General features: G+C 55.5%; 4 protein-coding genes across 4 annotated transcripts; 2 read left to right on the top strand and 2 right to left on the bottom strand.

Annotated features, from left to right (window-relative positions):
• Positions 1-991: 991 nt before the first annotated feature.
• Positions 992-2913, top strand: CGCA056_v007122 (Kelch repeat-containing protein; the record flags this gene model as incomplete). The annotated part of the gene is made up of 5 exons (XM_037322371.1): positions 992-1118; positions 1175-1267; positions 1323-2031; positions 2083-2412; positions 2466-2913. The coding sequence occupies 5 exons, from the start codon at positions 992-994 to the stop codon at positions 2911-2913; spliced, it is 1707 nt and encodes a 568-aa protein (XP_037178753.1).
• Positions 2914-3879: 966 nt separating this feature from the next.
• Positions 3880-6520, top strand: afsR (Regulatory protein AfsR; the record flags this gene model as incomplete). The annotated part of the gene is made up of 3 exons (XM_037322370.1): positions 3880-4525; positions 4727-6462; positions 6515-6520. The coding sequence occupies 3 exons, from the start codon at positions 3880-3882 to the stop codon at positions 6518-6520; spliced, it is 2388 nt and encodes a 795-aa protein (XP_037178750.1).
• Positions 6521-12342: 5822 nt separating this feature from the next.
• Positions 12343-13113, bottom strand: CGCA056_v007120 (uncharacterized protein; the record flags this gene model as incomplete). The annotated part of the gene is made up of 1 exon (XM_037322369.1): positions 12343-13113. The coding sequence occupies one exon, from the start codon at positions 13111-13113 to the stop codon at positions 12343-12345; it is 771 nt and encodes a 256-aa protein (XP_037178751.1).
• Positions 13114-23550: 10437 nt separating this feature from the next.
• On the bottom strand, positions 23551-25170 carry DBP8 (ATP-dependent RNA helicase DBP8; the record flags this gene model as incomplete). The annotated part of the gene is made up of 1 exon (XM_037322368.1): positions 23551-25170. The coding sequence occupies one exon, from the start codon at positions 25168-25170 to the stop codon at positions 23551-23553; it is 1620 nt and encodes a 539-aa protein (XP_037179573.1).
• Positions 25171-26920: the final 1750 nt, after the last annotated feature.

Genomic DNA, 26920 nt, shown 5'->3' with positions numbered 1-26920 from the left:
CTTGAACATTGAGTTGCTGCCTAGCACAACTGCAACTTGAAGCTCCAAGCAACTCCACAGCTGAGCATCACGAGAATCACCTCTCAATTGTTCGTCTCCAAACCCAACAACACACGTTATTCTCTCAAATTGGCAACTCCGTGAGACGGTGCCAGACTGTGCCCCAAATTGCCTTGGCAAGATTGTTCCTCGCAGCAAGTGACGAGTAGTCTCATGCACTCACACCGACAGCGCAGCCACTCCCGTCTGTCCCGCGCAACAGCCCCAAACAACCGCCGGCAACCACACCACCGGGCAAGGCTGAAGGGGATCGATGCAACCGCATGCGCTTCAGTGGGCTCCCAAATTTCCCAGGATACCGCAACCCTGGCCGTTGCAGCGCCAATCACCATGATTACGGTTACACGCTCTGTGGGCGCAGGATTGCGCTAGCCGTCTGACGCCCCGTGGCTATGAGTGCTAAGTGCCCGCTAGCCGGGGGACTTTGGTGCGACCCCCAAGTGAGAGACGACCTCCCATTAGCCAGGCACGCGAGACACCAAAGATGCACCCACAGAGTCGCGGTAAAGGATCGGCATCCTGGCACTTCCTACGTGGTATGCCATTCGATATGAAATGTCGGCGTCAGGGACTGAAGCTGATGCTCCAATGCAGTTCGACATGGAGCGGAACCCCAGTATCCGTAGATTGAAGCTAGCTTGGCCATCTGTTTTGCCGATCCGTCTTACATTTTGGTGACTTTTCTGTGAGGGTTGTCCCCCTCGCATCCTTCTCCCGCCTTTTCTCTCTCCCTGGCGCGAACTCTGCTCTTGAATCCTTCGTGATCGCCGGATGGACGGATTGGAACAGCGTGGTTTCTAGTCTCGAAGCTCGATTGTTTGGACGAAAAGATTGCCGTCACCTTGACTCGGTCCCCCGCAACTACCAAGACCGCGGTCTTTTATCGCGAAAGAACGCCATATCTCGAGGTGGCCTGAGTTTCTCTCTAGCCATGGTTTCACGATGGGCGGCGCTGCTCGCCGCTGGGCAGCTCGCTACGACATGTTATGCGCAAACCGCCGCGCAGGTATCAGACGTCCCGTCCGTCGACAACTTTGTGAGGAGGGCTTTTGCTAGGAGTATGTCCCTGCTCGCTCTACTGGGGGTGAGAGTCGCGACCGCTGACGGCGAACAGCAACCGTAGTCGACAACTATCTCTACATCGACGGCGGCGAAGTTTCACAGCTGGTGAACGGGAAGAACCTCACATACCGTGCTTCGAACCCAAGTTCGTCTGCCCCGCCGGCCGTTTCGTCGACCGCCCTACTAAACAATGCCAACAGTGAACAGCACGCTGTCAATTGACCTCACATCGTATTGGACGCCCTCAAACGTCACCTTCATAGAGACCAAGAAGACCGACGCGCCGACGATGATGCGCCAGGCAATCTTGAAGGACAACTCCAGCGGCATCTTCTACATCTGGGGCGGCTTCATCTCGTACAGCAACCCGCTCCCTAGCGCCCAGCTGTGGAGGTTCAACCCCGATAACCAGGGCGGCGGCTCCTGGAACACCGAAATCAAGCCCGGCCACAGCACCTTCCTCGACTTCGAGCGCTCCCAGGGCGGCGTCTTCGTGAGCACGCCCGAGTCGGGGTTCTACTTTGGAGGCTACTCCCAGGCGACGTCCGACCCTACGCCCGCCGGCCCCGTGCCGGGGTTCCTGGAGTTCAACTACGCAAACCAGACGCAGGCGTGGACGAACCACACCGACGCCCCGTACTCGCCATACGGCACCATGGCTGGCGGTGCCGCGCAGTACATCCCGACCTTTGGCGACAACGGGCTTGTCATGCTCTTCAGCGGTGGCACGTACACCGTTGGAGAGGGTGTGGCCTCAGACGATGTTGCGCTTCAAGCCTTTGACACGCTCTACTTTATGGACCCCGTGACGAAGAAGTGGTACACCCAAAAGACGTCTGGAACGCCGCCCGCGCCGCGGCAATGGCACTGCGCAGTGGGAGCACAGGGACAGAACAACACATATGAGATGTAGGTCGCTAAGGAAACGAGATATCAAGTAAATACTGACCAAGCGCGCAGCTTCATCTTCGGAGGCAGCAGCGGAAGCAACACCTTCGACGAGGTCTGGATTCTGAGTCTGCCCGGCTTCTTCTGGACAAAGGCCGACTACACGTCCACGAGCCCCCGCGACGCCATGGGCTGCGCGGTTGGCGGGCAGCGCCAGATGATCACCGTCGGCGGCATCAACCGCAGCGTTGGGCAGTCCGTAAAGTTCTTTGCGAACAAGGACCCGTTCCCGCAGGGCATTGGCATCTTCGACATGACGGAGCTGAAGTGGACCGACAACTACAACCCCAGCGCTGCCGCGTACCAGACGCCGGACACCGTGCAGGCTTGGTATGACGAGGGGTAAGTTTTGATTGCGCCGAAGTTGAGAGATGGCGTAGCTAATATGGACGAAGCAAACTCTCGAGCGTGACTTATACGAGCGACGAGGTCGCGGCTCTCTTCAATGGATCCAGCTCCGACTCCGGTTCAGGATCTGGCTCCGGCTCCGGAAGTGGCTCTTCCAACGACTCGGGCTCCAGCTCTTCGAACGCCGGCGCGATTGCCGGCGGAGTCGTCGGAGGTGTGGCCGGAATCGCGGCGATCGGCCTGGCGGCCTTCTGCTTGCTGAAGAGGCGCAAGAGGCAGGCCCAGAGCGCGAACCAGCCCGCCGTTGCGGAGGCGCAGCCCTACGCCCCTCAGCACGGATACTCTCCCGTGCCGCCGTCGGCGACGATTGCGGCCTCGGAGTTGGAGAGTGGACGGACGCCTCCCCCTGACGTGCCTAAGATGATGCACCCTCCGGAGTTGGATGCCAATCCTAGGGTGATGTACGAGCTGGATGGGTCGGGAACGCATAAATGATGAAAAGTGACCGTAACAGGGAGGAAATGGCCGAAGCGGTAAATATACCTTCATGAGATACCTTTAGACTGTAGACAACTAGCTTATAATGATGTTCAACTCTCGAGGACCTGACAACCGCCAAGGAGGCAGCCGGGGGTCATCCCGCGTCGCGCCACATATGACTCGTGCCAATTTCATAGGCAAAGCTATGTCTAGATGCGACCTGCGCGTCGAAGAGGTACGGGGGAGGACGCTTGGTGAAGGTCATCCGCAGACTACTCACGTGCAAGAATTACTTTCATGGGTGGTGAGAAGGCAAGGCTGGTCTTGGCAGGCATCGTTCTCTTTTCAGCAATGGGCACGTAGACCTGAGCTGACCAGCTGGATAGTATTTTTGCGGCGGCAGAGAGCTAGCTGCCAGAAGATGACGATATTCGAGACTTTTTGCAGACGGCGGAAGGCGTGAGGAGATGAGGCGGCTCCTGGAACCTTCGTCATAGCTTCAGACAGACGGACTTACTGACAATAATGAATCTCACATGACATCGACTGTAAGTAAGCTTCGTTTAGGAACCTGACGTAACTTGTCTGAAGTTTAGACCCGGCCTTAATGGACGTTCTCCGATAGCGATAATGCTATCAGATCTAGCCGACTTCACTATGTCCTCAACTTGCAGAGAGCTAATACGCAGACACTAATCTTGTGTTGTATGCCCACCAGAGACCGAGTTGCATTTGGTGTTGCTGCGCCGCACGAGACGCTGTTGGTGAGGCTGGGCATGCAGAAGACGAGCGCAGCAGCCAATTGATCCCCGGCACGCTCCCTGGCCTCGGCGGTTGGGACCAGGGTATAAACTCAGCTGAAAGCACCTTCGAACAAGCTGAGTTCCTAACACCAAGGAGCAACTCCTCGTCTTCTTCCCATGAATTTCAGACGCTTCACGTCACAGCAGCCTTTCCCATCTTTGAACCTCGGCTTCCAAGATGGATCCTCTCAGTGTAATCAGCTCAACCATTGGCATCATTGGAGCGGCTGCCAGCGCCTACGAGACCATCAAGAAGATCCAGAACCTTCCGAAGGCTTTCGACGAGGTGAACAAAAATCTCCCTTTGGTCCGGGGTGTCCTTCAACGTGTCTATGAAAGAATCCAACGGATAGATCCCAGTGTCGACGAGAACAGCGACTCTATCCGCGAGGCCATCAACACCTGCCACGACAAAGTCGAGCTGCTCCAGAAGATCTTCGCCACACTCGAAGAAAAATGCAAGGATCGAGACGCCGACAAGACTTGGAAGAGGGCCCGGGCCTGGTACCGTGAAGCTATGCGTGGCATGCAGGCTGATCGTGTGGAGGGCCTGATGAAGGAGATTTTGGACCGCATGCGGATCCTGGCCATGAGCCAAGTCTTCAGTCTCAACGATGACCTTGACGAGATCAAAGAGGCCATCAACTCACTTTCAAAAGTTGAGCCATCCCTGGATGATTCCGAGATGGAGATGGGAACGATCTACGCGCAGCAAACAAATCGTGACCACGCCTCAGGCACACAGTATAACATGTCTGGTGGTATAATGAACACAGGGAATAACTCGGGGAATACTTTCGGGGACGTTGGGACCTTGACATCTGGTAAGAGCTAGGACAGACATCAATCTTATCAGACATAGAGTTTAATCAACGTCACAGTTTCTTGTCCTGATCACCTTGACCATACCTGTCTGTCGCGACCCTCGAAAAGGAAACATGAGTATCAAGGCAAATCCAAGCGTGAGTTGGCCGCTCCAACGGGCGATGTGACAGAAGCTATGGCGTGCTAACAAAGCTGAGCAGCATCGCATCACATTCCTAATGGGAAGAATTTGAACTTTGTCGGCCGTTTGGATATCATGCAGAAACTTCAAACAATGCTGCGGTACAAAGAGTGCGAATCAGTCGCTCTCTGCGGCTTGGGCGGCGCGGGCAAGAGCGAGATCGCGCTCAGCTTCTCCCACTGGGTCAAAGACACCATGCCAGATCACTCCATATTCTGGATGTCAGCTTTGAGCAGCGGTAGCATTGACAAATCCTACGGAGATATTGCTCACAAAGTTGGTCTTGACTGTTCTGAGGGTCTTATGGTGAAGATGGCGCTGCAACGATATCTGTCCTCCGGAATCGCTAGCCCTTGGGTTCTCATCATCGACAACGCTGATGACGAAACCATGCTCAAGGATATGCTTCACGATAGCGATGGAAATAGCGTACTTCCACGAGACGATGGTTGTCTCACGCTGTTCACAACACGGTCATGGGATGTGGCCCAGTGCGTCTCGCAAGGGAATGTGATCGATGTGGAGGCCATGAACGAAGACGACGCAAAGAGCCTCTTGGTCAAGCTCATTGGCAAAAACAGATGGTCAGAGCCGGACAAAATGGTTGACATTCTTCTGGAGAAGCTTACTTGCTTGCCGCTTGCTATCGCCCATGCTGCAGCTTATATGAAAAGAAACAGGAAGTGCATGAGCGACTACGTCAATCTTATGGCTGGTACCGACGAAGATTTTATCAAGCTTCTTCAGCAGCGGATGGCAACTGGAAGAGCGACGGCTTCCGTCTTGACCACATGGGCAATATCATTCGAACAAATCAATACACATCACCCGCAAGCCGCCACTTTACTATCATTTTGCTCTCAGATTGAGCCAAAAGGGATACCACGAACGATGCTTCCCAATTTCACAAATGAGATTGAGTTGGATCAGGCTGTTGGAACGCTTTTGAGCTACGCCTTCATCCGTGACCGAGGCGATATGGAACAGACGTTCGATATGCACAGCCTTGTTCACTTGGCCGCAGGAGTTTGGCTCAGAGAAATGAAGGGTTCCAAAGCCGCCACCGAAGCTGCTGTAATTCGTCTGGCTCAATTGCTACCAGAATCACCGCAGGAAATTGTCGAAGAATGGTGGGCGTACCTCCCGCATGCTTGCAGACTTCTTATGTCAATAGAAACGGCCGAGATTGATCTGACTGAGAAAGTATGGGAGGTGGGCTATTATGCCAACTATTTCCTATATAGTGACCGCAGATACCACGAGTCTGCGCAAATAACCGAACGCGTACTCGAATTATGTGAAAGGAGGTGGGATAAAGACGAAGCGTTCATTATATCCACACGGATCCTTCTGTTCAAATCTCTCTCTGAGATGGGGCTCAGGCAGAGAAAACGAGCAGTCGAAATCGCAGAGCTTGTCCTTGAACAGACAAAACGTTCACGTTGGACTGATGCAGCAAGTGAGATCAAAGCAGAGCTGGATCTTGTCTCAGTATACCTCTCGGCGGGTCAAAAGAGCGAAGCTTCTGACCGGACAGATATATTGGTGGCAAAGCTGAAATTCTTCGACGTTCATGAGCACACTTGGGTATTAGAAGCAAAAGCCTATCTGGGTCAGGAACTTCTCCGCATCGGAAAACTCAATGAATGCATCGACATGCAGGAACAGGTTCTTGTACTGCACGATGAGATGGAGCATGACGACGAACTACTAGTCTTGAGCGTGAAACAACAGCTTGCATTAGCCTACGAAGCCGTAGGTCAGCCCAGTAGGGCAATAGACCTATTAGAATCCACACCGGGAGAAGACCTGACGGTATCATGCCAAGACTTTCCGCAACTGCAGCCCCTAGAATTTCGGCTGGCGCTTGGGACTGCGTACATGCGCAACAATCAGTGTGACGACGCCATTCGGACTCTTACAGCTGTTGCAGAAGAAATGGAGGGTAGGCCGAGCTTGATATGTCAGACATTCCATCAACGAATCCATCTCAAAATAAACGCCTTTTTGGCGATAGCCTACGCAATGAAGGGTCAGATGGTAAGTGCAATCAAGTTCGGTCAGGAGCTCGAAGCAACCGAGAAAGTAATTGCTAAGAGGCGAGGAGTCCGTGAAGACGACGGAGAAGACGAAGATTTGATAGCAAGGCAAAGTGTTCTTGCGGGGATTTACTTGGCGGTGGGGACGTCGACAACAGGCAGAACTCTGATCAACCACATGATAGAGGCGCAAAGCAGAACTTTTGGCGAGATTCATTCCCGGATTGTTTCAGCACAAGATCTACTTGCGAAGTGTGAAGAGATAGTTGCGAATTGTGTAGAGGAAGAATGAGAAAGGTCTAGCTAGAGCCGCCGTACGTATATATCTTTGGCTTTGAATCCAATGGCTTTGGAGAGCCTCACCGACCGGCACGGATTCTGGCCCGGAATGCAACCCGTCCAGTGCCTGCTCCGCTCCTCCGGCACTCGGTGCCCACACCCGATCCGAGGCTTGAACAGTGTTCGCGAGAACAGCTGATGAGCCGAGCCTAATCAAGCACAACCTCTACGGACAGACGTTGAACCCAACCATCCGGCACCACAACCCTGATGGACGGCACCCAACTCCACAGACCGTTCTCATCGATCCAAACCCAAAATCTCAACGTCAACAACCCCCGGCCCATCATCCCATCCCGCCGATCACCCTTCCATGACAGCATCGCCTCCTAGACGGACACCTTGTCCAAACACGTCGTCCGAACCAATCTCATCCGCAGATCACCTCGCAAATGACTTCATCCATTCTCCAAGGGTCCAAACTACCGGGCCCCGCGGCTTCGGTATTGGCGTCAGCCACACAAAGAGCGACGACGCTAAAGCAAGGGACCTGTTGGCACTCGAATTACGTCTAAACAGTGGGGACTCTCCCCCCTTCGCAGCGAGAGATCCGGACTTTGGCATGTCCCCGAGCTGTGAACGTCCCGGGAGGCCGGCAGGCCTGTGCGCAAAGGGTGATCATCCTATGCCTAATAAAGTCAATGACACTGACAGCAAAAGTGTTCGTCGGCGTCGGGGTGACACACGAATCCCGCTCCGCGCCGCGGCCCTCACACTCACAGTCCGCGTGGTCTTACACCACCACCACCCCCACGCTGTCGAATACGCGGGCAAACACCACCACCGCGAGAGCGAAGCCTCGTCCAGCATCACCAGATCACCCCTCTAAATCCGAAGCACACAGATCGTCAACGTCACGCACCTCACACACCCCCCTCCCTCACCATCGGGTTCCGGAGGGTGCATCTGCCATTGGATGACAGCTGTTCTTAATCCCGAGTATGTCCCCCAAGACCGGTTCACCAGGCACCCGCTGCAGTTCAGCCACAACCATGTTCTCGCGGACGGGCCAACTCTTGTTTACTCGGAGTTGGTGATGGATTGAAGGAACCGTTGGTCTGGAACACCCGGATAGACAACAATGGCGGTGCATAGTGGGCTGAGGTGAGAACGGCATCTCACGAGGGCACGTACGGCCCAATAAGGAGCTTTCTCATTTTGTTTTGCTTCAGATATTCTTATTTTGAAAAAATAGCATCATCATGACTCTTAATCTCTCTGACATCAGAACCCCAAGCCATCGCAAACCGTTGCACCCGTCTCAAGTTTCGTCTGAAGGGGGTTCTTCACCTCGGTGAACCATCCCAGCCCACTGGCTCCGTAGTCGAACCCCTCCTCGGTCACTCGGCATCGAACTCGTCCCTAGGCAGTGGGCACTGGGCGTTGGTTCGGCCGAGGGTAGAAAGAGCACGTCCCAGGCCGACAGGGCCAGCCGCCAGACAAACAGCCGCGGCCGCACCTCTGCACCCAACGCGCGGAAAAGTGTGGAGTCCGCGTCACTTGCGCGCTGGTACCTGGATGAATAATCGGCTTGTGCTCGGCTTCGGCTTACCCAAGCAGCAGCACAATTATCAATCCCACCAGATCTTTCCTGATAGACTCACACCCCATGGAATCTTGCCGGCGGGGCTAAAGGTCTGGACTTAGTGAGATTAACTCCAACGCCAAGCTCAAGCGGGGTGTGCAGCAGAAGATGCGCGCATCAGAGGATCAAGAGTGGGACGCGAGAAGGTAACATTTGTGTGTGAGTGACTGTGCACGCCGCGATTCCTCTCTCGTCGTGATGACTCAAAGAGGTGGAGAGCCCGGCCTTGGAACGACGTGCTCCATCTTATCTGCCTCGCTTCTCTTGCACCTTTTCGACGATGGTCGATGGAAATCATCGCCCAGCCCTTGCGTCCGTCCCACAGCTGGACATGGTTCTTCGCAGAGAAGAAAAAACAAGTCCACCCCCGCAGAGGTGCGTCGTGCCTGGATGGAAAGAAGCCCACCGCCCCGCCGGTGCCGAAAGACTCACATTCTTTCCGCATCTCGTCAGTTCGCCGCAAGACACCCCGGCGGAGGGGCGGAGAAGGGGGTGTGTGCGAACCTGCTGATGGAGTTTGTTGCGGCGAGCGGATCGGAGGGAACTTCAGCGGGGTCGGCTGCTGCAGCGCTGCCGCCTGCGGGCGGTGCGGCGGTCGGTCGGCCTGTTGGAAGGCTCCCGTAGACCACAGAAGGATGCAGCATTATTCTTCGGAAGCCAAGCCGTGCCCTTATCAGCAGATCGTCGAGGCCAAGATCGCTCGATAGTCCTAGCGGACCACTGCAACTGCCATCGTGACCCGTTGTAGGACTCTAGCAGAATAGTCATTGTAGCTAGCATTCGACTTATCGTGAGGGAGCAGCGCGCACAGCAGGTAATCAGTGTTTCCTATTGCGATCGAAATGGCGTACCCGCCTTGTGCCTTGCACAATCCCGCCTCAGATGATCGTCCTAGGTCAAGGCAGATAGGGTCAACCCCACGCCCAGTGTCTCATCCGGGGTGAACGTGTCACCTGCACGCACTTTGCAGCGAAATTTGGCTGCTGGCGTGCTGGCAACGCGCTGGCCCAATTTCGCATTTCAATGCTTGTTAGGCTCAGGCACAGGCAAGGGACCCCCCTTTCACCGCCCTACGTTGCCCGGTTCAGTGTTGAGGCCCTCTCTCAACCGCAGCCCAGAAGCTCCACGGTAGGGCAGGAGCAAAAATTTTAAACGGCGGGCTGGTGGACGGTGAAGCGGTTGGCGGTCAACAAGTGCGTTTGGGAGGTATCGTGGAACGGGGCATGAATCGAAAGCGTGGGATAGCGCAGAGGCCTAGCCTGGACGCTGGCAAGCTGGGCACGCCAGGGAAACTTGTCTTCCGAGACCTGATTGACTCGGTTGATTGCGTGCGAGCAGCAAAGTGTCAGTCATGACGGGACAATCTCTCTCGCGGGCAAAGGATACTCGATCGGGAAGGGCCAGCTCTACTCAGGTGAAACAAATAAGCGTCGCCTGTCGCTGGCCGTCTGCTAAAGTGCTTCCCGCCGAGCAACTGAACCAACACTTTTAGGCTTGCCGAGACTGGCGAACGGAAAGGCGGGGGGTGTCTGATTGCGTCGCATCGGATGCGAAGGCCGAATGGCGGGCGGGAAAATGTCACTGGATCGTCAAATTTTCCATCCGTCCTGCTTTCCCCTCTTCGTTATCTATCGTCGGTCGGCTCAATCGATTTTGTGCCGTTTGCGCGGGAGCGAAGTCGGACTCGTTTTTTTGTGTCGCTGCGCTCTCAAGGTTGGACGGTTTATCCAACGGCAATCGTGCCCTCCTTCTCAGCCCTGCTTGTCGGGTTGAACTGCCAGTAAGATTAAACAACGGCTCATCACACACAAGCCTTGGTCCGCCTGGCGTTTGGTGTCAGCATTGAAGGATCGGTGAGCTGAGCAACGAGGGGTTGGCAGTTCCAATCTCGTCGGGCCACGACCAGGCACAGTAAGATGCCAGACCGGGACCCTGGGTCGCGCAATAAGAAAGCCAAGCGAACCTCGTGCCATTGTCCATCTCCAGCAGTCCCTAATCTCCAATCTCCAATCTCAGCGAGATCTATTGCACAGCTTCTGCTGCGCCTTATGTCAGCTAGGATGATGGTCGCAGGGGGCGGTTGATGGGGGCTGGAGATGGAGATTTGGGGGTGTGCCAGAGAGCCGACACGTGGTGTACGGCGGCCCGAGCGCAGGCAACACGGGCCCCGAGAGGAGGTCGAACGGGCTCCGTTGGGTGGTCTCTCCCTCGAAAATTTCCCCTTCTTGGGCTCGCCGACTCCATTCGGGCGGGATTCGTCCGTCCTGAAAAGTGATGACTGATTGATTGAAGCCTGCCAGCCTGCCAGCTGCTGGGCTAGATTTCTGCCACACACCCCTCCCCCTCGGCCACTCGCATCTGCTCGCGAGGCCGCGCACTCCGCTAGATTCATCCCGCGGGTGCACACGCTGTAGGACTCGTGTCGTATCGTCGTAATCGCTCAGGACTCACGACTGCGCCGCCTTTTCTCGCTGCTTCTGCCGTCCGCCATCGTTCGCACTCGTTTCCGCTATTGCGTTGCCATCGAAGCAATCACGCCATGGTCGGAATTGCATTCATCGCCGTTTGCCTCAATACCTAAGATCCGTCGGGGGAGCGGCGCAACTCTCGTCGTTTGGTCCTGCGCGGTACCGTTGTAATTGACGGCGACGAAATGACAATTTCGATTGACTGCCCGAAGCGGCCGCAACGGGAATAATCACTGGCGTCGGGGTTTTCGCTTGCTCCAGGCAGCCCTTTGGCAATTCCGACTTTTGGAGGGAGTTAAAACACACCGCCAAAGTCCGAATGCCATGGCTCCTTTGTGATTCGTCCGCAATACGGCTTGCTGAGCTCGACAGGGGTGTGTCGATAGAAAGTCGGGGCGGTCGGTTCGTTGAACAGTTTGGTTGTGCAGAAGGCGGCAGCGGGAAGAGCTGAATGAGGTAAGCAGCAGGGAGGACGGAAGTTGAGCGACGCCGATCTGCCGAGATCGCTGTGGCTGTTGGTTTGTCTCTGCTGCTTAGGTAACCTAAGCGTCCCGTCGCCTGCGCTTTCTCTCTCGCTGGCTGGCTCGCTGCGCTGCAGCGCATTGTCGTTCCTGCTGAATCATGTGGACTGCCTGAATGACTCGTCAGCCAGTTTCAACCCCCGAGATGAGGCGAATGAAGTGCAATGATGCAATCGTGACCTCTTCACGTGTGCAAAGCAAAGACGAGGGGAAAGGGGGGGTTCAGATTGAAATCTGTTTCAATTGGACATTTTGCTCGCTGATGGGCACTGTTGCAACCCCAGCGGCTCTGTTCTATCTGTCTGTAACACAATGCTGAACCACTCAACCACGATGCTCCTGCGATCCGAGATCGGGGGAGTCGGGGGCGGCAGCCGAAGAGAAGTAATTCCGATAGCCATCCATTATCCATCAAGGTCGTATGTGGTCCACCCGACCAACCCATTCGTGCCTTGCTTCCCGGTTCCGACATAGGAAAATATTGTAGTAAATCCGTAGAGATGAGAGGAAATTCCTGATAGACATTGCTGTCTTTTTGTAAACCCTCCCGTTCAAAATCATGAACCATGCCGGTCTTGGTATCGATATGTGTAATAACGCCATGCTATGCAAACGCTCGCTGTAAAACCAAAGAAGAGATCAAATCACAGTCGAAGTAGTGAAAACGTCCCAAGTGTAGGCTTCTAGTACACTGAGATGGCAGACACAAGCCTCGTTGGGTTCCTGGGCGGCAGGTAGTAGCCTTCAGAGTAGAAGGCGCCGTCTTGTTGTTGTTGTTGTGAGATCTCTTCCTTGGCTTCCTTCTCGGAGAAGGTGAGCACTGCGTTTGGCGGTGATGGGGGCATCGACTCGTCGTCTGAGATGTCGGAGTCGTGCTCGAGCTCTGGTGGTGATGAGCTGCTGGAGTGGGAAGGTGTGCGGACAAGCTCGAGCTGTGCGTAGTCCTCCTCGAGGTCGTCCTCCTCCATGTCGTAGTCCTCGGAGACGGAAACGGTTGTTGTTCTCGGAGAAGCGGAGCCGGAGGGCATGCGGCGGAGGGAGACGGTGTCGGCCATCTCGATGTCGTCCTCCTCGTCGTAGTCGTCGTCGGAAGAGACTGAGGAGTCATCCGAGTCGGAGGCGTCCCAGTCGTTTTCGGGATCCTCGACAATGGTGTCGGCCCATTGCACGTGGCGCTCCTCGCTCTTGGTGGCACCGCGGACGGATTGGTTGAACCAGCTCTCCTGCTCACGCTCGGCATCGGCAAGCTCAAGCATCAGGGAGTCGAGAAGGTTGGCGTGGCCGACGAGGAGGCGGAGGTCGTGGTCGGCGCGGGCAGCCTCAGATGAGAGCTTGGCCCGGGCCTTGTGGGCAAGGTAGTAGGTCTGAGTGATGCTCATCTTCTTCTTGAGGGCGGTGATGTGCAGAGGTGAGGAGGAAGAGTGAGTATGGGGACGGGTGGTTGTTGTGGACATTTTGTGTGACTTTGCACCGACGGTGACTGATGTCGCGATTTTGGCTGGTATGACTCAAAGCGAGATCGGGGGTTGTTGTGGTGCAGGGGTGCCTAGGCTAGTGTTTCCGGTGTGTGAAGCTTTGATAATCTTCTCCAAGGGGCTTTTCTCGGGTTGGACTCGGGAGTGGTTGATGAGGTAAGGCGAAGAGACAGCTTGAGATATCCAAAGATGGGGATGAGATGTGTTTATGTTTGAAGCTTGTTGTTTTGGAAATCTGAGGCTGTTGATTGTGAAGCTGGAGCTGGTGGACTGGAAGATGGGAATCTAGATCGTGGTGGGAAACAGATTTCTTTTAACTCCCTCGACCGCTTCGCTGGACTGTCGGGCTCGGAGAGAAGAAAAGTGTGTGAGGAAGCGGTGACAAGGGGAGGGGTGTGGTGTCGAGAGTGTGTGGCAGGTGCAGGTGCAGGGGGGGTGATGACCACGGGGGTGTGAGGACGGGTGGACGGGTGGAGAGGCTTAGGCTGAGGACTCACACACTTGCAGCGGAAAGGTGTGGGCTTGTGGACTTTGGAGTTTGGGCGGCTTTTGTCATCAGAAGCCCGAGGCGCTTCCCGAGCCTCCGCAGCACCCACAGGCTGCCATTACAGAGCGCACCACAGGTCGACTTTTCCGCTCTTTCGCCTACCTACTGCCACAGTACCTGCCGTAGGTACCTATCTCACCGTGGGTATGTCTGCCGTCGTGGTTCGGACTTTCCAGCTTACCAGCGCTGTCCGGCGCCAGGTACGTGGCTGCCCCGTCAAGCCCGTCTCAGTTTCTTCTCTGACGCACTCGGCCAAAGGATACGTACCTTTTTCGAATACCATCCCATCCCCATTACCATTACTGTACACCTCGTTTTGTCAGCCAGTGCTTGTAATCAATCAGTTCCATCAACGTCGACCGTCCAAACTCTGCGGCCGCTATCCCTCTTCCCGCCATCACGGGCTCGACCCGATGCCTTGGACATAGGGGATAGGCATAACTCCGCACCGACCACCGATTCCACCGTGATTCCATTGGCATCCGGGTACTGACTGTTCTGCTCAGTGATTACCCATGCCGACCGCCGCGGCCCGGCCTGTACAGCACAATCCCCGTTACCCATCCAGCGCGTCATCTCGAGTCTCGAATGCACAATTTCATCTGACAAACCTCTGCACAGAATTCAATCACTGGTGAAAATAAGGGCGTGCCTTACGTACGACGACCCCTACGCCTCGGCCGTTACGCGGTTATGCGCATTCGCACATCTTGCCTCGGCGCACCCGTCACAATCGCCGTGGCTCATCTCCCTTCGAAACTGTAACTCTCGACACATCTGCCATCTGCGACAGGCTGAGGCGGACAAGCGAAAGAAGGACGGCCTCAATATTGGCCCGGGGTGGTGTTTGGGCGTGATCGCCCGGCCAAGGCCTGCAATTGGCACAATTACCAATTCCTAATCCCTAGTCCTTTACCCCAGGACAGGTACCGCACTCGAAGCCTAATTGTGTCCAAAGGACTAAACGAGCAGACCGAGTGCGGTTGCTACCTCAACCTGGGCACCTATCCGTACCCCCGTCGGTCGCTGGGCCTCATGCACGGCGCCGAGGGCCGCGAAGGGCACCGCGATCATCAATCATTGCACCAATATGGATAATAATTTGGCAGGCAGCGCTGGGCGGAACAGCACAGCATCAGCATCAGCACCAGCATCAGCATCAGCACAGCCCGCCCGTCGGCTCCGTTCACCTGGCTGCGAGTGCGAGCCTGAGACTGGGGGCCATCTAACCAGCTGACTGGCTTTGTCGGACACGCACCAATCACAGCACCTTGCGAGGAACACGAAGCAGATCTGTACGGATTTACGAGTGGCCCCGAGCAGTAATTACAGAGAGAAGCGCAGGGGTGCCGAGTGTACGTACAGATACAGCACGCCGAAAGAGAGATAGGGCTGAGGGCAACGTAGCAGCAGCCAATGGGCGAGGTACATTTGCTCTCCGCGTTGGGCATAACGCCCACGGGATTCACAGGCTACTGCGTAACGCACACGCCGTACTCGCTCTCGCGGTGTCCCTTCTTTTACGGTGATGCCTAGAACACCAGCCACAGTCGTGATGAGTCGGCCTGCTTGGTACCCCACGCCGGCCTTTCGCGACTGGTCAATTGCCCGGGGCGACGGAGCATCCACGGGGGCTGCTGCATCAGCGGCGCCGTTGAGGAGCCTCGCGTCTGCCTACACTTTGAGGCGTCTCCCCGTACCTGTCTCTGTTCGCCCTTCCTTGCGAACGAAGCAGAAGAAACCCGCAATTGCTTCTTTGAGCATTGATCCAATGTTTCGCACGGGCTGCCGTCAGATTGAGCATCGACAACAGTCATACTGCCGTACCAGTTCGCCGATTTGTCCCGTCTCCCTGGATACCGACGAAAAGCAAGAGGACCCTGGCTCCGCACGGGAGCTGTCAAGTGATGACAAAAAAGCCAGATGGGGGGCCGTCTCCGACTGTGCCCATGCCGAAAGAAAGCCTCTCTCGCAAGTTTACTCTCCGAGATTGCTCTGGGCGTGGGGTTGTCGGAGACCAGCGGCACCGCACTCGGGGGCACGGAGCAAAGGGAGGAAACTCAAAAAAACACTCATCCTGAAGCAGGATTGCTCATCGCTCATCAGTCATCTGCCAGACTTTTGGCAGGGGTCAAGCCACATCCAAATTCCGTTTCCCCTCCTCCAAGCCCAATCTGGCGCGCTGTCGCATGCGACCTGCAGCCAGACCAAGCCAGTCGCGAGGACGACGGCTTTTCAATGGGACTGATGCTCTTCTGCTGCGCATTCGCGTGGACGGCCACGTACGAATCCACGGCATCAGAACAGGTGGCTTGCATGGTGGCCGCAACACAGCATGCCAATACTTCGTAGTCCCCTTTCGCGTTCACCGCGAGTTCGGTCCAGCCAATTAAACCAGCTGCTGTGTCCCCCTTCCAGAAGGGAAAATACCGTGCAGGCTTGCAGCCGTCTCTCGCGAGAGGGGAGGACAGGACCCAAGCCACGATGGCAGCAGTGGGAAGCGGTCGCTACTTGGAGCGGCAGGGCGGACGGCCGGGCTGGTGGATTAGACCGCCGGTTCACGCGTGACCGCCTTCGATTTGGCTCCCCAAGTTGCGGAAATTGGGGGCTGCCCAGACTCGGGGTCCCAGGCTCTGCCGCCGCCGCCGCCAACAACGTATCCCGCACTCCACGATGGCTACGGATCGCGGGTTTACGGTTTACGGCGCAACACGGAGCAACGCCAGCCATGGTTCCTGAAAACCCTCGCGGGATGACAGCACAGTTCCCGCGCCCGTCTTTGGCTCGTGGACAGGGCTCACGAGCTGGCCCCATGCCGTCCGAAAGTTCCTGTCGATGATGACCCGGGTTTGGGGGAGGAGTTCGGCATCTTTCTCTTGCGGCCTGCGAGTCACCCAGAAACCACCCCTCGCAGGCTCGCACACACCCCTCGTCCCCACCCTGCCGAGCTTCCCGCACGGTTCACTCTTGACACCGCGGTCCCGACGGACGGTCGGCGGGTCGGAGAGAGAGAACTTCTTTCATGAGCCCAAGAGATCAGCGCAAAATTACTCATCACTGCAAAAGTCCAGACATCGTCGCGCTCGCGTCATAGCAGACTGTTGCCGAAAGGCTAAAAGCTTCTCTTCTTTGCTGGGAGTGGGGACCGCGCTGCTGAATTCCCAATCCCGCGGTCCTGACAGCTGCCCTATGCTTTTCTCCCCGCCAGCGCTTGCCTGTGCGACCATCACCACCTTATTTCCGTGTTCCCTCGGGACTGATGACGCGAGAAGCCAATTGAGGGTTCAGACGGCGTCTCATCGACTCTTGTTGGTCTGACGTGCTCAGGTGGGAGGGTGCCTCACGGTCAGCCTATGGACATGGCCGAGGGCGATGGAATGCGAGGACAGAAAGACCCTGCAGCCCTGCGAGCGGGCCTCGGTGGACACACCAATTGCTGTTGACTGAGAGACGCCGACGGAGCTTACAGATCCCCCAAGCCAAGTGTGCAAATGGGGAGCGCGACAATGACCAATGCAGAGTCATTGGTAAGCTTCTTACATGGCAGAGCCAGGGGTCAGCACAGCACACCTACTACTCGTCGACATACCAAGGGCACAATGGAACGTAGCAACTCGCCGACGACGATGATGCAGGTTTCACAGATAGGGCTGTTCCCGCGACTCGCGAGCCAACGACCATTTTTGCTGTGCAAATCTTCTTTCCCGCTCTTTGGGGTAGGTCGGTATGCTGACTGCATCGCGCCCTCACGATGATTCGCTCCTCGCATCAGCGCCCTATCAGAAGACTGAGGCGGTGCAACCCCAGCTGCGTGTTATCCTCACCGCTCGTGGCTTGCGCTGCGAAGGCTTGGTATGTGTACCACCGAAAAGAAATGCAGCCACGGCGCTTATTGGCTATTTGCGCCAGCGTCCCCGATGACTGTATATGAAATGGTATGCATTGCTTCTCTGCTGCATTGGGCGCTGGCGGCACAGCTCGTACGCGCAACGGGAAATGTGAACGAACGGGGCGGCTTGTGGAATTTGAGGCGCCGGAATGTCGCCGGATTTTGCATCGGTCTCGTCCGAACACGCCCTGAAATCTCTCCTCCCCCACACAAGCCACAATGCAGCGGGAATCGCTTTAGATTGGCATCGTTCGAGAGGGCGTGATGGAGGCGCCCCGTACATGTTCGGTGTCTGCGGTCCTATGAAGGACGTCCTGGCCGGTCACCGCTGGTCATTATCAGCGGCGCCGAATATGTATGCGAGACACCGCGTATCTGGATCACCCGCAGAAAAAGAATGCGACGTCGCTCCCCCGTCAGAGAGGTGTAAATTGAGAGAGGTGTGCTGCCAAGTTTCTCATAGGCATGCCAATTTTGCGTGTTTGATTTGAGGATTGTCGCAAGATGGCTTCAAAACAGCGAGACCCCTGCCCTTCTCCCGCCCTTCTAGCGTCCTTCCATTTGGGCTGGTCTCCGCTTTCCTAGACCGTGCACGGCTTCTGGCGTGGAAGATCCGGCCTTCTAGCGTGCTTCTAGCGTAAATCAGGGGCTTGCGCGATTCCTGTCTGGCGTTTCTGGAAGTGGATGCGCGGAATTGTGTGGCTTCTGTGTGTGTCGCGTGGTGCAAGGTCCGCCGTCAATGGATGTGCTGGGTGTCCGGTCATCCACCATCCTTGCGAAGAGAAATTCTCTACTATTCCGCGTATCGGAGGGGTTGCGAGAACGAACTCTTCAGGTTCTTGAACGGTGGAGTATTCGAACCGCGAAGCCGCGAACACTTGGGTCCCGGGCTCTGGATTGGGCAACTAAAAACCCAACCAACACCATGTGGAGATTTTCTTTCCTCTCTGGAAAACTTTTTTTTGCAGGCATTTCCTTTTTTTGACGTCAGCAGACTCACACACAGTCACACTCACAGAGGCCCGGTTCGCGTCGGTAAGGCGCCGTGGGGATCCATCGCGGTGGATATCGTGATGCAAATTTTATGCTAGTTTTTCTTATTCTTGCTGGTTTCCTCCGTATCTTTCTGGTCAGTTCGCGATTTTCACTGGGCTTTTGTGGGCTTGAGTCTAGATTTTTTTTTCCCTCCCTCTTCGCTACGCTGCGCTAGGTACACCCACGTGGAGGCTGAAGGGCCCCACGAAAGGGCGTGTCGATATCTGCGGGACTGTGAAAGAACATGGGACTCGTGCCTGGAAAGAAGGCATTGATGACAAACGCGAGCATGGGATGGCGTTCTCTCGGCGCCGTGGCGGTCGAGCGTCGGGGAGCGGCCCCGGGGCTGGGCTCCGAAACCCGGATAAGAGCCCGGTCAGGCTGGTCTGTCTCTTTCTTTGGTTTGGCAATGCCCGGAAATGCGGGAGCCTTCAGCGACGCGGGCCCCCTCGGGTGATGTGTGCGCTTGGCTGGGCGATCAAGCACTCCCGTCACGTCAGGTCCGATCAGATAGTGAGAGATATCCTGGTTTTGACTCGTCTGAAGGGCGTTTCAACTCCTGACAGAGGTCTGGACCGAGCCACGAACCACGCCTTGCCTGCTCCACACGAGCTACGTGCTGAAGCTGTCTAGCTGAAGCTATCCAAAAACAGATTGCTTCGTCCGCCGCATCACGTCTCGGTTTTCTTTATTTTTGTGCCTGTCCCGCTACGTGTACCGCACGAGAGCTCTCCCCTTTCCGCGGGGACCAGGCTGGCTGGGTGAGGGAGGGAGATCCGACTTGTCTGACCTCAGGTCTTCTGCGATGTCCGTGGAAGCGGATTGGTCGGGGAACACGCCTCCCGCCCCCCGGCGCCGGAAACCTAGGTTCAGGTCCCAGGGCCTTGTCCGGTGGCGTTTCCGCGGTGAGACGATTGATGCGGCCCCCCGGCTCGGGTCTTGCGCTTGGACTTCTCTGTGCTACAATATTGATGAGCTGAGGGTTTAATAGGGGGGAAGTAAACACAAGGGAGGGGATGTTGTCCTGGAGTTCTTTTTCGCAGGTTGCATGTAGACAACATTCTATCGCAAGTGTTGCTATGTCTGAGATCTGTGATTGTAGATCGTTGGGGGTCGGTGATTGAGGCTGACCCGGGTGCCTGGTCTCACTGCGGCAGAGTACGTGTTTCTTCATCGCGGCTGGAAGCTAGCCCCGTGTCTTGGTACCAAATCTCCGGGACGGCAAATGACGATCGTTCGGTAAAGGTGAATCAATTTGTTGGCGTGCTACCGAAAATACCCATCTGCATGTGTGTTAGTCTGGGGGTGTCTGTCTGAAATGGCATTTTGGGTTGGAATGCAGATGCGACATGCCAATGTTGACCCAAAGTTCCTGAGCCGAAAAAAGATGCAATAACACGAATGTAATGTGTGTGTGTGTGTGTGTCTCCCAGTTTGGGAGTAGGGCGGAGTGAACCTGAGTGTTCAGCACGGGCATGACATCGGCAGAGCGCTTTATGAGCAAGTGCTATGTTAGCCATGTTATTCTTGGAACAAAGAACGGCGGCAATGTGGGATACGAGGGGCGTCTAGCGCGCCAGTGATGTCTTTTGAAAACTACTGCTGAACGGATCCGAGTAGCGGACGCCTCTCAACGCTGCTGGTATATCTCCGTTTCTTCCACTTGTAGATCATGCCGTCATGGTAGAAATTACGTTCCTTTTAGCAAGTCATTAAGCTGCACAACTGCTTCTGTTAGCCTGCCTCCGAAGCGCCTAGTCCCAGCAGAGATTGATGTCAGGGGACTACAGAATAGTGCCAGAAGCTCTTTGACTTGTTTAGTCCTGTTCTAACTGAAAGTACGGCATGATGTGGTCGCAAAAGGCGTGAGGCTGTAAGTTAGGAGGCAAGAGTCACAACGGCGGGAAGATAAACACGCGATCTCAGGAACATTTGGCATAGCACTGGCAGTCCCGCGCGCTCATCCTGCTTTTGACTCCTGTGACGTGGAAAAGAACGCAAGGGTTGCCATCATCAGGGTCAGTGCTGCATGACAGTCTCGCATATCCGGGCAATATCTGACCAAAGAATAACGTTCACGGTGTTAGTGTCTCCGTAGTCTCCGTCTATTGGTACTAATGGTCTGGCTTACACGGGTGTACGTCCTGGATGGTTTTATACTCTACGGGTGGAGCTTAGCTTAGAGATGCCGCACTATATAGCACTTTTCATCTGGAAGTCAAAAAAGGAAAAAAATATTAAATAAGGGATAATTAGCAAAGAACTTTTAACTACACACTGCGTTAATTGCCGATAAAACTTTCTATCATGCCGTTCTACTCCCGAGAGAATGCACGTCCTATGATCGCGTGATGCCATCCGTCTACATTCACACGTTGGCATAAGCTGGCGGAGGCTTATTATGTTCAACGTGTTAGTCGAAAAACTTTTCATCGTCCGGGACAGCATTTGTATGCAGCGGAAAGGAGTCTGCAAATATAAACTCAGCTGCCTCCAGAGCTACCTCCCGAGCTGCCTTCCTAGCTGCTTTCATAAATGCCTCCCTAAGCTGCCTCCTCATCTGCCTCCAGGCGACCATGTAAGCGAACATAGCAATCCACATCAGAGCGGTCATGCATTCATGTAATATGATGGTCGTCGCAAGGACGTCGCCCAAACGAGAACTACCTGCATCAACCAGTCTGACGAAGTAGGTGGCTGGTGCCACGGGCCAAACCACCAAGATAAGGGCTTCCAACACAGAAGGGCCTCTTCTATCCGGTTGAAAGTTTGTATCAGTTTTTAAAATGGCAGTAGCAATGATGCTTGTCAAGAGACTGAGAAGGGCGAAGGGGATCGAAACGAGGCCGTTGGTTGGTGCAAGGAGGATCTGGCTGTCAAAGAGGCTGTTGACAACGACAGGGATGATGATGGCTGCAGAGATAAGATACATTATCTTTGGCCTGAGGTGGAATAGCCTCCCGGATGGTCGAGGCTTGAAATACGGGCGTTTGCCCGCGCAGGATGGGCGTGCCGACGGACCTCGATGGTCGCTGGGCCTTGCCAAATTGGTATGCTTGTTGCTGATATTGATTTGGGTTATTGTGAATATCTTGCTGTTGTTTAAGAGCTGCTTTGTTGATGTAGGAAAGATAATGCAACGTGTGATTTGGTTTTCGTTGACGACGTCGAATGATGTGTAGGTTGTTGAAATAAGGAAGAGAAAATGCAGTCCGTAAACTGGCTTTCTGGCTCATTTATGCAGAACCCAACTGTAACCTTTTTGCGCTGGTGGCGATGTCGAAGCGATCTCCGTAGTCAGAGTTCAACGACCTCGGGGGCAATGTGAGCTTTATGTCCTGTTTCTGTACACTTGATAAAGGTCACAGCAGCGTTTCGGCACCTGGATAGTATGGTGTTTGAGTTGACTCCCATGAGTCATCGAAGCCGAGACAACTCAGGCAGGTCATCGTCCCTGTCTTATTCGTTCTCACCCACTCGTAAGAAAGTGACGGACACCGTTAGAACATGAGTAAGTTTAGTAGAAGCTCTTCCTCCTATACGACACCTGCGATTTCTCCCCCTTCACCAACTTCCTAGAGTGTCCAGCTTTCGTCAATCAAGAACTGCTATTGCTCGTTTCTGACGACTCAGATATTGGGCTACCCAGCTCTTTTGTAACAGGTTCCTTCGCCCTTGTGAAAATATGGCATTGAGGACCCGCAATTGGTAGGGAGATGACCTCGTGTTCTCTTGATCCAGAACGAGGTTCGAATGTTAGTTGAAAAATCTCAATCATCGGCTCCTCTCTGTGAGTTCCGGTCCATTGTCGGTGCAACTTCTAATGATGCCAAGCTCATCGCGATGCCCACTGTTGGAGAGCGTGTGTCTTGGCTTCATTCGTCGAGGAAGAGTGTGCAAACATAAATTTCAACAGCCTTGAGGAAGAAGCAGAGGAAAACACCATAACACAGAATGGGGGTAGGAGCTACAAAGCATAACTCCACGATGGATCTTTGGATCGACCACCCATTTTGACAACACATTGTCAGATGTCATCTTGCTCTTATTTATAAGCCAGTACAAAGTAGGTAGAAGTTGCGGGTGGAAATGACCGACTGAGGCTTGTTTGTGAACCCCTTATGCAACAGAGCCAAAGGTTGACCTCAGCTTCGTGAGCAATTGACACGCAGACCACGGAACCAGCCCTAACCATGGCGATCACGCGGAGAGCATCCAAGTATAGCGCCTGAAGATTCAACTGGTATTGGCGGAGGCAGGAATTATCTGTTCGCTAAAAAGAGGCTCTGGCTATGAATACTCCAGACGGCACGCATGACCCTATTGCCTCAATCGCTATTATGATATCTAAACGAGACCTTACGATGATTGGTATAATACTATTAATATGTTCCCTTTCATGACCCTTTTCTTTTCAAACAGGAATGTACTGCGTGTGCTCCTTGCCTATAAAAAAATGGGTTTTGGCACATTATGATTATATTTCCGTCCAAAGTAAAGGATGTGAAGCAAACTGCAAAGCCAAATGACTTTCCTACAGTTCTCCTATAACGCAGGAATCATCCGACGAGGATGATAGACGACGATGGAGCTGGGTACTTGAGAAGCTATATTTGACCACGACACGCGGGTGAGCCTATATCTGCTTCTCACACTCACAATTGTGTAAGGATAACCATCGCGAAGACTATGATTCCGACACGTTGCAATACTACGTACGCGTCCCAGGTGAAGAGGTCTCCTTAAAGGTGCAGCCATGATGCCACATACTCACTTCACCGTGTCTGCCCAGTGGTACATCCATGACTTATGTTTCACGCACAATCAGACCGATTAGATCACATACATCTCCGCCAAATGCTAATCAGTCTCAAAATCTCGGGTATTATTTTGTCTATTCCATGTATTCCCATTTTGCACAAGATCATACATTCCAAGGGCAAACCTACGCCCTGAGCTTCTGCTTCGCCCTCTTCCTCTTTCCTCCCACCTCCCTGCCCTCCTCCAGCTCCAACAACGCCTCCCGCTTCTTCTCGCTCACAACCTTGAGCGCGTCGCGCAGCACGCGGGTCTCCAGGTTGACGCCCTCTTCCTTCCACGCCTCCATCTGCCGCCCGACGCGGCCTTCGATCGCCAGCACCAGCTCGACGTCGCGCTGGCCGACGAAGGTGACGGCCTCGCCCTTGCGGCCCGCACGCGCCGTGCGACCGACGCGGTGGATGTAGTCGTCCGGGTTGCGGGGGATATCGTAGTTGATGACGAGCGCGACCTCCGGGATGTCGAGACCGCGGGAGGCGACGTCGGTGGCGACGAGTATGCGCGCGGCGGCGGCGCGGAAGCGGCCGAGGTTGTCGACGCGCTGGCGCTGGGGCAGGCCGGAGTGCAGCGACGTCACGCGGTGCTCGAGCAGGCGGAGGAGGTGATGGAGGTAGTCGGCCGTGGAGGTGCGGTTGCAGAAGATGATGATGGACTTGTCGGCGTTGCCGTCCGTGAGGAGGAAGGTGTGCAGGTAGTGCTCGCGGTGGGTGACGGGGACCTGCAGGTGCATCTGCGAGAGGGTCGCGGGGATGGCGAGGGACTGGGTGTCGACCTCGCAGACGAAGACGGGCTGCTTGCCGGGCTTGATGGGCATGTCCTTCAGGGCGCGGACTTCGGGGGTAATGGTGGCGGTGAAGAGGAGGGTCTGGCGCTGCGACGAGGGCGGCAGGACGGACAGGCACTCCTCGACGTCGGGGATCATGCTGCCGGGGCCGGTGGCGTCGAGGAGGCGGTCCGCTTCGTCGAGCACGACGTACTTGACGCGCCGCAGACCGCAGATGGTGTCCTCTCCCGATGTCCTGATGTGGTCGGCGAGACGGCCGGGGGTCGCGATGACGACGTGGGGTCGCTGCGCCAGAGCAATCGCCTGAGGGCGCATGTCTGAGCCACCCGTGATGAGGATGGCCTTCAAGCTCTGCGGCGCAGAGATGGCCTTGAACTGCTCAAAGATCTGCAGCGCAAGCTCGCGTGTCGGCGTCAGGACGACGGCGAAGATGGCTGTGGGATCTTCTGCCCATTTCTGGAGGATAGGCACCGCGAACGCGACCGTTTTACCGGAACCTGTCCTGCTGCCACCGATACAGTCCCTGCCCTTCAAGATCTCTGGTATACAGCCCTTCTGAATGCCCGTCGGCCGCTTGATGGCCATGTTTGCCAGCGATTGGACCAGCCATGGGCGCACGTTGAGGGACGAGAATGATGTGTTGGGGTCTGTCGGCGCAGTGATTGCGTTTTGCGACGGCGCGGGAAGGACGGTCTTTGGTGCTTGCTCGGGGACGGCGGCGCGCTTGAATCGCGAAGGGGCCTGGATGGTAGAGACAACAGCCTTGAGCTCCTCCTCGTCGTCATCGTCGTCTTCCTCGATGATTTCGGCAGCTGGCGGCTCCGTCCTCCGTCTCTTGCGGGAGCCGGGGCTGTCTAGGTAGTCGGACTCGGATTCGGCGCCGGAGGAGTTGGCGGACGAGGAAGCCGGATCCTCGTCGTCGGCCGCGGGGCCCGGCCGTCGGGGAGCTGCGGAAGACGGCATTTGAGGTGATTAATCACAAAATATGTCGGCTTCGACTGCAACCTGAGACGTTATGCAGCTTGTTCGTGGTGGACGGTGGTGACGGGTGGACGGCGGCGCTGCACCAGCGTATGAGAATTTTCCTTCAGGGTCCCTCCAAAAATTTTGGATTGACGGAGCCAGAGCCAAAAAGCTTGGGCGGATTCAGAACGTTGCCAGCTGCCGGGATTGGGCGGGCAGGCGGGGTGATGCAGGGGCTTAGCGTGGAAGAACCCAATGGGAAGCCAGAAACTGCCCCGCATTGACCGGGTAGACGCGCGCTTGGGGAAACGAGCCACTGAAGCCGGATGAGAAGTGATCACCAGCCATTCACAGGGCGCCAAAAGCGTTGCAACGAAGCCTTCGACCACTCAGACGCCCACCTCAGAGGGTAGGTTTGCAGCGACGAGCGACTGTCATCTGTTGGTTGCAGATTTCATCTGGAGCTGCAATGCCTCTGGCCCCCCGGGTTGCAACCTGTGCGTTACGCGACGGCGCCGCATGGATCGACCTGACATGATGAGTCGAGGCAAGACCTTTCCACAATGCGGTGCAGTCCTTTTGGCGTCATGTGTGAGCTAGCAGGCTACCTACAAATGTTGGACGGCCAGGCACAAATACTTTGCTGGCAACCCCAGGGCTGAGGCTGATGACAGCATAGCGTTGCTTCCCGTCCAGGGATGCCGCCAGCTCGACTTCATTTTCCGCCCTATGTGCTTGGCAGACTCCAGGTACCGGTTCCTGGACGCTGTGTGCTTATGCCCCCAGACCCCGTGCATAGCATGAGCCTCGGACATGGACGACTCGGCCGCCGCCGCCGCGCCCATGATCGCATTGGCGTCTTTGAAGCCAGGTGAGATTGCGGCACGTACCCTATGCGGCAGTGCGTTAGGTGCGTGTGTGTGTGGGATGCTGGTGGAGAGGATTGACGAGGCATGTAAAGCAGAAAGGAATCGGGTGTCGATCACTGACGTCTCGGGGCGCACCTACTGCTGACCCAAACCGTGTAAGCGCTTGTCCAATAGGGAATCTCGAGGAACATTGTCGTTTCTCGTATCAAGCGAGTGCACCTTGGTGTACCGTCTGACTGTCGGTGAGTTTGAGCTCTCATCTGGGTCCCGGTGCAGCGGATTCGACAGATGGATGATGTGATGTGACGGCCACGGCAACGCCTTGCCATCACCCAAGACGGACTGCGAAGCCGTGTGGTAAGGCAGACAACTCAAGGAACGGAGATTCAGATTCAGGCATCGGCAAATCCCCGAACCAGGCAACCTGTGCAGCTTGATCGCCGAACAGCGGTGCACCACGTACGTGTCCTGGACAGGGCTTCGTAAAATCGGGCCTTCGTCCGAAGGTTGTCGGGATCCAGCTGCGATGCGGTGAGGAAAATGAGTTGCGCGACGCCCAAACACCGCAGACATGCCGCCGCCGCCTACCGTGTTGGCCGCGTTGGGTAAGAAAAAAGGCAGAAAAAAAAAAGAGAAGACGATAAAAATTTGTGGTGTTTCGGACCCCAAAGGATTCCTTGTCCCTCCCGTCCGTATCTGGCTCCCCCTCCATCTCGGGGCCCCCTCCTATTCGTGCCGCAGGACCGGTGGAGAGGATGTTGGCGCGGTGGTGCTGCAGACGGTCTGCATCCTCCATCGGTCGCGTCTATGACTCTCTGCAATCAGCTTACTGGAACCTGCCCAGAAGGATGGATTGCTGTGCCGATGGTCTGTAGTGTTGG

The sequence above is a fragment of the Colletotrichum aenigma genome, assembly GCF_013390185.1.
Source record: "Colletotrichum aenigma strain Cg56 chromosome Unknown KSG_Cg56_contig04, whole genome shotgun sequence".
Lineage (NCBI taxonomy): Eukaryota > Fungi > Ascomycota > Sordariomycetes > Glomerellales > Glomerellaceae > Colletotrichum > Colletotrichum aenigma.
The sequence above is the reverse complement of the archived record's forward strand: the minus strand, read 5'-3'. Positions and strand labels throughout refer to the sequence as shown.